This window comes from Mirounga leonina, unplaced genomic scaffold (assembly GCF_011800145.1).
Source record: "Mirounga leonina isolate KUSES-001 unplaced genomic scaffold, KU_Mleo_1.0 Mir_180, whole genome shotgun sequence".
Taxonomy (NCBI): Eukaryota; Metazoa; Chordata; class Mammalia; order Carnivora; family Phocidae; genus Mirounga; species Mirounga leonina.
The window spans coordinates 13,892,818-13,904,746 of NW_023270469.1; the positions used below are offsets into that span (position 1 = coordinate 13,892,818).

Sequence of the window (11,929 nt, forward strand, 5' to 3'; positions counted from 1 at the left end):
TTTTAAATCATTGAGTATTGACTTTTTATTATTAGTCACTGTTCATAATTTGTTTCAACCAAAAGACAATACACACAGCAGAATTCTAATGCATCCCATGTAAATGTTTACATCCATTTTATTCCTCACTCGCCTCTAAGACTTATCATTTAATTTTAAATTTTTTTTACATCTCAAAAATATGTCTGCAATAATTAGAATTAGCTGTCCCACTTAGAAACAGCCTTTTAATATTTTTACAGTAAAGAAGATGTGATGGGGCTTAATGAAAATGTAACTTACAACAATTATGAAAGAAATGGGACTTTACAGGGACACAGTGGGAGTTCACAAAGGAAAGAGTCCAGAAGCTCTTTCCCATGAGCAACCCCCCAAATTGAAAACAAAAACAAAACACACAAAGCGCAACAGCAGGTTCCAAAAACAAAAACAAAAAAACTCCGATGCTCCATCCTGAAGCCAGAATGAGCCTCCCGGAAGTTCACGGAAGCAACTGTGCAAGCTGCTTCAGCACGTTCTTTTGTTTAAGTGCGCTGGGTCCTGGAACCCTGCAGATGGAGCCCACTCGCTACTATTGCTTGAAAAAGAGTGATTCACTTCCACAAGCAGCCCCACCCTCCTGAGCCAAAGCCTGTCAACGTGTTTTAAACTTCAGGACTTTCGGCTCTTCAGTGACCCTCCCCACTCCCAAACACATGAGTATACAGTCATGAACCACCTCTTCACCAACCACAAATTCGTGAATATCCACTTTTTGCTCGCTAGCTCTCATTCGGTTTAGGGCAATGAAGATAAGATACATTCACTAGAAAAAAATAAGACATATTCACACTCTTTCTTCCCCCCTAGTTCTCATGGCCCAAGTATTTTCCAATGTATAAAATAATAAAGTTGAACCTCAAAAACAGTATCCCCTAACATCCAACCTCTTCTAGAAGAATGTAAAAATGAAAAGCATGTTATACCGTAGATGGAAATACTCAACTGTCTACTTTCTTATATGAATGGGACAAATAAAGGGTATGAACCACATCTTTAACCCAGTTAAGAGGAAAAAAATCCCCTCCCAAATGTTACACTGAGGAATGTTTCTTTAAATGAGAAAGACCTTAAAATGAACAGATGATCACTACAGACAGCATAAAACATTCCATGACTGTCCCAATCACCTCAAGGTAACAGCACCAGAGCATTGTGGGAGAAGCTTCTCGGGTAGAGCACCCTTCCTGCAGTTTTTTGAGATCACTTAGATGAATTGTCCCTTAGGATTACTTGGGTGGAGGGGGTGGGAGTGATAGGATACACTACTCTGAAAGAGGGGGAGGAAATGAGGTAAAAATGCATGTGAAATTGTCCGAGTATGTGTAGGCTCACTGCTCATCACCCTGGGGTTATTAAGACAGCCATGGAAATCACTCTTTCCTCACAATGGCTCTGACGTAAATCTATCCAAATTTGCTCCCCCTTGCATGGTCATACCAGGGAAATAAATTACTGAAATGTGTAAGTATTCATAGAAAGTAAGAGATTTCTCCTTTTAGCAGCAAGGCCAAGTACGAGGAGAACTAATTCTGATCCTAGAAACTAAGGCACGCTGAAGCCTTCAAAGATCCCATCATTTGAAAGAGTCGTCACAACCATCAGGATCCTAGGCAGCTTTCTGGCCGCTAGTTCTTCAGTGTGGTGCTCAGCTTCACTTTCCAAAATCACTCCAAATATTCTAGGCAGCACCCTTTGCGTTAAGGCCATGATTTTTATCCCATCTAGACAAAGCTATGGATAATCACATAACTCTACCTCAAAACTATAATCACGCACAGAGATGCTTTGTTACTAGAGTAGACCCTTTCCAGCTCCACTAGCTAGCACTGTCTTATAGCATGGTCTTCGGCAGATTTCTCAGATTCAATTCAGTCCAACTAAAGAAACTTGAGCTGGTCAACTATTAACGTGAGAGAAGAATAAAGCCTCTAACCCAGAGAGGAATGTTAGATAAATTCTGTTCGAGAAATCCACCAACACTATGTTAATCCTATTCTGTTTCACAGCATTAAGTATCTATCCAATGAAATCAGTCGGCAAAGAAACCTTGAAAGGCTATTCTCCATTGCCCAGGCTGAACAAGTTGTCTGAAACATACACTAGTCCACACTTGCCTTTACTAAAAACTGTGCATGGACAAGGTAACATCCTGTTCTTGACTCAACCATTTACCCAGTAGGGTAAGTTTTAGCAAATCTTGCTCTTGTTTACGAGTAAGACCAGAAAGTTTCCCCTTTGAAGCCTTTTAGTTCAACCCCAGTTTGTCAAATGTTAGGAATAATCTGGCATCTGATACAGAGCTAGATTTGACAAGACACTGAAGATTTTAAGTAAAGGCTTGGTGAAATGAGGGGGGAGAAAAAAGAGATTTGTACCCAGGTTTAAGACCAAAGCCAAGGTAGCCCTCATACTGTACTCAATACAGTAATGATTGCAAACCTTCTAAGAGCACGGCAGTCCTGACTTGTCCTCTCTTCCTAAGCACATCAGACGTGGCACCTGGTGCCACAGAAGTCACCTTACCTCATCCCAGCAACTCAGTGTTAAGGTCTGAGAACACAAGGGTCCTTTCTAAAAAGCACTCGGCACTCTCCCTAGTTTCAAAAGCTCCAGACCTCAGGTCCTTGATGCAGATGTTCATGAGACTGGCCTCTCTCATGAGACCAACTTCTCAGACTCTATGGTGTCCATAAGACTTCCTCTCACAAGGGGGCAAGGAAGCTACAAGGCTTCATTCCAACACCATAAAGTACAATATAGGAAAGGTTTCTTTAACCGCGTGGTCTTTATTTCAGTGCCAGTGTTACAGATACAACACAAATGTTCCAGTTAGAAGAAGGAATTCAAACGGAATGCCAAGGTCCAAGCCAGGCTCAGGAAATAAAAAGGAAGGTTTGGAGTAATGGAGAAGATGACTCCAATATGCTCTAGGATGAGTCTGATACTCACTCTTCCTATGGGCAAAGGTGCTTTTGTTAAGGAGTCTGATCTTAAAAAGCAAACTCCTCTTTCCACCCATTTACCATAGTTCAACAGGCAAGTTATGGGCTTAGGAGAAACTTTAAAATTTGTGGTGGGGATAGGGGCATTAATAACTATTTATATGCCTTTTAGAAGTTGTCCACTTTGCACTTTCAGGGGAATCAATTTTGAAAATCATGGGGAGTATTCATGACTACAGCTAAAGAATGGAGAGAAAGGGGAGCTGGAAGAGCCTTGGGAGTTTCTATTACAAAGAGAGCACCATATCCTTCATGCTGAATCTCAACACAAGCTCTTTTTAACTGCATCTGTCCAGTGTTTACAAATAACCTCTCCAGGTCTGCCCAGGTCTTGGTAACAAAATTACATACATGTGTGTGTCTGTGTGTATACAGCAATGCACAGAAAAGGCTACCAGGAGCCTAATGCCTCTTTCAAACATTGGGGGAACCAGTAGAAAAAGGCAGGGCTCCCTAATGTCCATTGTTAACATTTCCATTCTGAATGCCTGATGTAAAAAGCGCCTGAAGATGGTAACCCAGCTACTGAGGAGTGGATACCCCCACCTCACCCAGTCCACAGAAAAACACAGTAGAAAGAAGGGGCAACTCTTTGCTGCAGAGACAGAGTGAGTGTTTTCTTGCCATGGATTCCAGTCCTCTCCTCCAGACCAGCTGCTTATTTCCTCAGGGGCCCAGGGAATGTTGATTCTGGCTGTAAATGTGGGAGGGGTGGAGAAGTGCGGACAAAGGAGAAGAGGAGGAAGAGTGCAAAGTAGCCTCCAGAAGCAGCCGGCCTCAACAGTGGAGGAGAGGAGATTCGTCTTTGACAATGCTTCAAGGTCAGCAATAACTTCAGGAAAATCCTCCTCAACAGTTCTCTTTAGCTCCTCATGCCCATGGTACAGTTGGGGGGGACTTGCCAGCGATCACAACCTCCTTCCCAGGGTTCCTTTGATTGAGTGGGACAAGAATGAGAATGGTGCCGGGCCCTCATTGCCAGGACTGAGGGGGAAAGTTGTTCACTTCTGCTAGATCTTGCATTGCTGAGCCCTTGTGGTTATATGTGAGCTTGATTCGCATTCGCAGCTGTTGCTGTAGAAGAACAGAGAATTGTAAATTACAGTGAAAGGAAATCTGTAGAATCTGTGTGGTCCACAAATAGACCTTTAATCCAAACAAATTATTTTAGAGCAAAGCTGCCTCTTAAAAATGACACACAGGCAAATAACCACTACCACCACCGTTACTGCCTAGTACTCTGGCCAACATCATGCAGTCGAGTAGAGAAAGTGCATCTCCGGAACACAGCATCAGCTTCAGTCCGAGAACTGCATTCACGGGACAGAACCACTTGGGAGCAGTTTCATAGTAACAGTGGCTGAGGGCTTCTCAAAAAGATTCAACCTTTGGGGCGCCTGGGTGGCTCAGATGGTTAAGCATCTGCCTTCGGCTCAGGTCATGATCCCAGGGTCCTGGGATCGAGTCCCGCATCGGGCTTCCCGCTCCTTGGGAGCCTGCTTCTCCCTCTGTTTCTCTCTGTCTCTCATGAATAAATAAATAAAATCTTAAAAAAAAAAAAATAAAAAAAGATTCAACCTTTGTATCCAAGTTTCCAGAAAAATGAGGTAAACATACTCATCTTTTTTTTTTTTTTTAAAGATTTTTTATTTATTTATTTTACAGAGATAGCGAGAGCAGGAACATAAGCAGGGAGAGTGGGAGAGGGAGAAGCAGGCTTCCTGCCGAGCAGGGAGCCCGATGCGGGGCTCGATCCCAGGACCCTGGGATCATGACCTGAGCTGAAGGCAGACACTTAACGACTGAGCCACCCAGGCGCCCCTAAACATACTCATCTTATGCTCTACATTCAGAGATACTCTTGCTCTGTCTGTAAAACCAATAGTAAATGTGAACATAAACTTGTTTTATTCCCAAGACATAAAAGAAAAAAAAAATTATGTTACTTATGGTAACAGAAGTCATTTTAAGAAAACTCAATTATAAACCCCTTTACTTTACGTGGCAGATTTCAAATATTAATGCATTAAATAAATTTTTACCCTTCTGGTATAATTTTAATTATTTATGAAAATAAAAACAAGGAAAAAAAAGAAAATTTTTACTCTATGTATCAGATCATCAAAGGAATCTAGGCTTGTGCTATAGGCAGATACTCAGAATCCAGTGAGTACCAGAGGAAAGGCAAATGCTGTAAGAGGAAGAAATCATCATGCCGGGCTTATAAGACACTGCTGGACATCTTTCAAGGTGAAGAAACTCTCTGAACCATTTTCAAAAACTGTTTGAAAACTAGTGAATTGATTGCTATTAGAAGTGGAGTCAATTTACTTCTTTGAGAAGATATAATGAAATATTGCTTAATTTCAGTTTCTAAAGCTACTTTTCTTTTTTTTTTAAGATTTTATTTATTTGCGAGAGAGAGAATGAGAGACAGAGAGCATGAGAGGGAGGAGGATCAGAGGGAGAAGCAGACTCCCTGCTGAGCAGGGAGCCCAATGCGGGACTCGATCCCGGGACTCCAGGATCATGACCTGAGCCGAAGGCAGTCACTTAACCGACTGAGCCACCCAGGCGCCCCATCTAAAGCTACTTTTCATTTGGCTGCTTCATTAAAAATGCTTCCACTGTACTGTACACACTTAATAATCACAGTAGTAAATATGGATATATGTGGTTCTACAGATACTCTTACCCCAGACTGCAACTTGTATAAAAATTAAAACGTCTAAGGAGCACCTGGGTGACACAGTCGGTTGGGCATCTGACTCTTGGTTTCTGCTCGGGTCATAATCGCAGGGTCGTGATACCAAGCCCCACGTCAGGCTCTGTGCTCAGCGCGGAGTCTGCTTGAAATTCTCCCCCTCCCCCATGTGCTTTCTCTCTCTCTCCCTCTCTCAAAAATAAATAAATCCTTAAAAAAAAAAAAGATTAAACTGTCTAAGCTTTCCGTCTTCTCTTGATAGATATTAGATCTGTAGATAGATAGATCTAAATAGATAATTCCTTAAAGCTACATTTTAGGGATGCCTGGGTGGCTCAGTTGGTTGAGTGCCTGACTCTTGATTTTGGCTCAGGTCATGATCACAGGGTCATGAGACTGAGCCCCACCATCAAGCTCTGTGCTGGGTGTGGAGCTTCCTAAAGATTCTCTCTCTGCCCCTCCCGCCCCCTCTCCCTCTGAAAAAAAAAAAAGGCTGCATTTTAATGCTGCCACTAAGCCATTTCAAGTGTCTAGGCTGTGTTTATTATCTAATCTACAAAAGAATAGAGGATAGACTAGACATTTTCACAGATTTCTTCTACAACTATGAGTCAGAGAAAACCTAGAGAAACAAAGCAGAATTTTATTTCAGGAAATATGCTTACATGTCACTCAGACACTGTCTTCAAACGTGCTACTCACCTTCTGCGGGTTGAGAACTTTAATGACTTGTGTGATGGTCCCCGTATTAAATGCTGGGACAACGCTGCTGCTTGGAGACAAAAGCTGCAGCTGGAATGTCTGTGGGGAACAAAGGGCACTCTTCAGAAAAAAGAATACACTCAATACTATGTCAGAGATGTCAACAAATAAAAAAAGTCAGACACCCAGATAATAACTCAAGTAACAGACTGACCAACTACTATGTTCTGTTTGTTCTCCAGATATCAACAATTCAGAGTATGTGGGCTGACTATAACCTTCACGTTATTTTTAAAAACCCCACTGTTAGGTCTTTGATCATGAAAATTAGCAATGAGCCACCCTCCTCTTTCAGGCAGAAGGAACTTTAGCCTACCACTTTTCAAAAGGTGACCAATTCTTGTTTTGGCAACCTCACTTAATAGTAACTGATCAACTATGCAGGTAAAAAAACGGGTGTGTGTGGCTAAAAAAAAAAAGCTAGAAAGAAATGAAAAAAGAAAAACAAAAAACCCTTTCTACAAATAACAAACCAGCATACCAATCACCAAGTACAGGCCTTTATGCTTTTGTGTATTTGGATGGTTGGGATAGGGAGACTTAAACTTTTGTTTTCTTAAGTCTACATAATCTGGAATGTGTCAAGGGCTACATGACAGAGGTAAGAAAGGCTGGAAAGAGCCAAGCTGTTAATATGTATGTGGAATACTCAGGATCTCCCCCATCGGGGTCACAGGTCTTATGCGAACAATTTCCTACAGAGTTAGCCTATACGGCAAAAAACCTGGAAAAGCCAATTGCCCTAATTTGTAGTGTTGGGGGGTTTTACTTGTTTGTTTACAGAGAAGAGAGATAAAAGTGCTATCAGCAAGACAGGTAAACCATAACTGTTAGCACAATATAGTATGTATGTAGCTATTCTACATACTAGGATTTTGCTTTATTTTTTATTTTTTTAAGTAGACTCCATGCCCAGCGTGGAGCCCAACATAGGGCTTGAACTCATGATCCTGAGACCAAGACCTGAGCTGAGATCAAAAGTCGGACACTTAACTGACTGAGCCACCCAGGCACCCCCATATTAGGATTTAAAAAATTTTTCCTGAAAGTATAGTTCTCTAAAATAATGGACAGTGCGGAGAAAAAATAGAGAGGGAAAGAGAGGCAGAGGGAAGAGCGAAAGAGAGAAGAGGGAGAAAAAGAGAGAGAGAAAGAGAAGGGAAAGGGGGAGAGAGACAGAAAAAGACAGGTGGGGACCGGCGCTGGTGGGGGACAAGAGGAGGAAAGTCTATCCAGCCTTCTCTTAGGACCAAAATTGTAAGAGTAAAGAGATTTAATATCAACTCACAGGCTTATTATGTTGGGTTTTATTATAATTCTATTATCAAGATAGATTATGTAAGCTGAAATATTATCCATTGTTTTTCACACCATTATTTTATATGCACCACTGAGAAAGAAAACAGGCTACCAACTAAATTATGATAAAGTCCGAATTTTAAAATGCATCTCAAGTTCAGAGATAATAAAAAGTAATAGTAGAATCTATGAAATATCATTATTTTGAAGTTCAAGACACATCATGACATGGGGCGCCTGGGTGGCTCAGTCATTAAGCGTCTGCCTTTGGCTCAGGTCATGATCCCAGGGTCCTGGGATCGAGTCCCACATTGGGCTCCCTGCTTGGCGGGAAGCCTGCTTCTCCCTCTCCCACTCCCCCTGCTTGTGTTCCCTCTCTCGCTGTGTATCTCTCTGTCAAATAAATAAATAAAATCTTTAAAAAAAAAAAAAGATACATCATGACATGCAAAAAGATATTATACAGTCCAACACCAAAAATAAGGCCATACTTTAATGGCAGAGACGCTATGTTGCTAGAGCACAGCCTAGAGTAACAAGTGTAAAACCCAAAGTTGCAGCAGTTAATGTTTACTGAGCAATGAACATATGAAAAGTGCTTTAAAACAGTAGAGAGTACATAAAACTCATCTATCCCTCAAACGAACCCTAGGAAGTAGATATCACTGCCACCATCCATCCTCCCTTTGTAAACAAGAAACTGAGGCATAGAGGCTAAGTTTGCTTAATGTCATACAACTACTACTGAAACCACCCCACTCTAGTGCTTCTAAAAACATCTACATTACTCTGGCTCCTAAAAAATGCAAGTAAAGGAGGCTACAAAGTCAGCAGTAACCACAAATAAAAGGTCTTCAATTTCCAAAAATGTGTTGTTTGAATGTCTTACTTCACATGTCACTGCAAAGATTAGATTAGCTTATTCTAAAACAAGGGCTGGCAAACTATGACCCATCGGCCAAGAATGACCCAACATCTGTTTTTGTAAATGTTTTATTGGAACAGAATCACACTCTTTCATTTATATATATGGCTTTTTGTCCCCACTATATCAACAGAAATGAGTAGATGCAACAGAGACCATATAGCCTAAAATACTTACTATCTTGTCTTTGCCAGAAAATTTTGTCCATTCTTCATTCTCAGTATTTCTTTATACAAAACTTTTCATTTTTCAAAGACGGACATAAATTTTCCTTAAACTAAGATTTGGTATAAACAAAGCTTCAATTTACAGAAACAAGCAGTCATTGTATCAATACTAAACTAGATATTAATGAAGAAGGAATGTTTCTTTCACTTAATAAATACCAAGAGATGAAAACTTTTAATTCGGATCCAGTAACTAGAAGAGAATACCAAATAGATAAAGTCCTTCATCTTAATGAATTTTAATTCCATGTTAGAATTTGTGCTTTTTAGGTTTTTACCACTGTATTACTGAACCCCACCCATCCTCAATGACCTGAGCATTAGCAGACCACTTTGTAGAATGTCCTTTCTTTATATTGTAAGAATATTTCTGACCAAGTAAAAAGCTTTCAAAATGACATGCTTCAATGAACCATAATACATTATTGTTAATTTGGGTTAAATCTGCAAATTTAGTTTAACTTCTAAACATGAAAATATATCACTTATCAAATGCATGAAAAAGGCAAAGAAGACACTGTAGTACCTTTGGTACTGCAGCCTGAAAAACAAAGTCCGTCATGTCCAGCTCTGTGCTGTTGGAGGCCTGTATCGTTATCACTGTGACGCTAGGGTTGGTATTTGACCGTTCAAAGGTGAATTCTATCTTCAAGCCGTTCTTACTGTATGCTGTGATGGAGGGGATGCCTGGAAAGCACAGGAAGATCAGTCTAACTGCAGTCAGCTTAATGCTTACAGAATTATTCTTTTCTTCAATAACCACCTCTCACAGAGGGTGATAACACCAGTAATCGTACCTGTAGTGATGTCATTGAAAAGAGGCTGTGATGAAAGCCCATCCAACAAGAAGGGGGGCTGGGCTACCTGTGGGACTGAGGCAGGGGCAGGAGCAGCAGCTGGAGCACCTAAATGAAACATTCTGGTGGTAAGTCAATCTTAGCCAGCATGACAAAGCTCACCAAAAATAAATAAATAAATAAATAATAAAAAAAATACAGGAGAAAACTGTTATATCTTAGGTTAAGAGAAGGATTCCTTAAACAAAATGTGAAAAGCATAAACCAGGGGCACCTGGGTGGCTCAGTCAATTAAACATCCCATTTTTGGTTTCAGCTCAGGTCAGGGTTATGAGATCAATCCCCGTGTTGGGTTCCATGCTGAGTGCAGAGCCTGCTTAAGATGCTTTCTTCCCCTCCCACTCTGCCGCTCCCCCTCCTCGCACTCTCTAAATATATATATATATATTTTTAAGATTTTATTTATTTGACAGAGAGAGACACACAGCAAGAGAGGGAACACAAGCAGGGGGAGTGGGAGAGGGAGAAGCAGGTTTCCCACTGAGCAGGGAGCCCGATGCGGGGCTCACTCCCAGGACCCTGAGATCATGGCCTGAGCCGAAGGCAGACGTTTAACGGATGAGCCACCCAGGCGCCTCAATAATATATTTCTTAAAAAAAAAATAAATAAATAAACCATAAAGAGAAAGAACTAAATATTCAAATACTTTAAAATGAGTAACTTTTATTCATTAAAAAATACTATAATAAAACAGAAAGACAGACCACAGGCAGGAGAAAATGTTTGCTACAAAATAGCAAATGGATGAGTATCCAGAACTATATTTTCTACAAATCAGTAAGAAAAAAAGATAACCCAAGTTAAAATGGTAAGAGATATAAACAAGCAATTCACAGAAGAGGGAACCTTGGACGCCTGGGTGGCTCAGTTGGTTAAGCGACTGCCTTCGGCTCAGGTCATGATCCTGGAGTCCCTGGATCGAGTCCCGCATCGGGCTCCCTGCTCAGCGAGGAGCCTGCTTCTCCGTCTGACCCTCCCCCCTCTCATGTACTCTCTCTCTCAAATAAATAAATAAAATCTTAAAAAAAAAAAAAAGAAAACAGCAAAATAAAGAGTGCATTTTAGATTTAAATAGATTTCAAACTACTTATGAAATTATCTGAAAATACACCACTTCAAAAAAGATTAACAAAGTGAATGAAGGCTAAAATCTTTTTTTAAAAATACCCAAGTACAAGAGAAAAAAATGACATATTAAAAGTGAGCAAGAAACGTAAAAATACATATGGCTAAGCAAACCATAAGAAATGTGAACACCACAGCCAAGTGCAGTCAAGCACATTACCAATAAAGTATACAAAGAAATATTCATATAGTTCTCCTAACTTTTATAACTCTAGTAATTTTCCCACAATTTCCATTTTCAAAACAATTTTCAGAAATGCATTCCCATGGAAAATCAGAGGTTACTCAAAATATATAGGCAGCATTATGAGTCCCTAAGCCCCTCAGATTTTAGCTCTTTTCTCCTGTAAAGGAACAATAAGTAGTTTTGGGAAACAACAGAAACTCACTGCTCCAGTTCCCCTAAAAACACACACTAAATTTATTTCCTAATTTCCACTTGCTTAAATGACTATGCATTAGGATCTATGACTATAAGGATGGCTTAAAGAATGTAAAACTCAGAAGTTTAACCTAATAACGAAAATGGGAAAACGCGTTTAAAACACATTAGAATAAGGAAAATTCAGGCTCTTTAACATTTTATCAGTTTGCTTTTTCATGTAACACTAGGAAAGTAAGAAAGTAAAAAGAAAAAAACAAAACACTAGGACCCCCTGATGAGTTAAGATACAAAAGGAATATGCAAAAAAGAAATTCATGTGTAATGCAAAAATATGGATAAATGTAACATTCTCTGTGACTGGAAAAAAAAAAAATTAACAAAATAATAGGGCCAATCTTTCACCTGTTAGGGTTTTTAAAAAAATGGTAATACAGAATACTTATAACTATACAGTGAAACTGGTAGCCACATGCACTGAGGAAAAAATACAACCTTTACTAAGTGCCTACTATGTGTCCTGCATGTACTGAATAAGTCACCATTCCTCACAAAGAGCTCGTAAGGTAAAGTATTTATCATCCTTTTTAATTTTTTTTTTTT

The 11,929-nt window shown here is 40.0% G+C and overlaps 1 protein-coding gene across 3 annotated transcripts in view; it reads right to left on the reverse strand.

Moving 5' to 3' along the window:
* The window catches only part of AP1G1 (adaptor related protein complex 1 subunit gamma 1), an 80,437-nt gene continuing 68,508 nt past the window's right edge, over positions 1-11,929 (reverse strand). For all 3 annotated transcript variants that reach the window (XM_035024843.1, XM_035024841.1, XM_035024842.1), the window contains 4 exons: positions 9,759-9,866; positions 9,488-9,648; positions 6,451-6,549; positions 1-4,118 (listed from right to left, as the gene is read on the reverse strand). In XM_035024843.1, the coding sequence (XP_034880734.1) occupies positions 4,017-4,118; positions 6,451-6,549; positions 9,488-9,648; positions 9,759-9,866 (470 nt within the window). In that variant the 3' untranslated portion in view covers positions 1-4,016. The remainder of the gene's footprint in view (positions 4,119-6,450; positions 6,550-9,487; positions 9,649-9,758; positions 9,867-11,929) is intronic.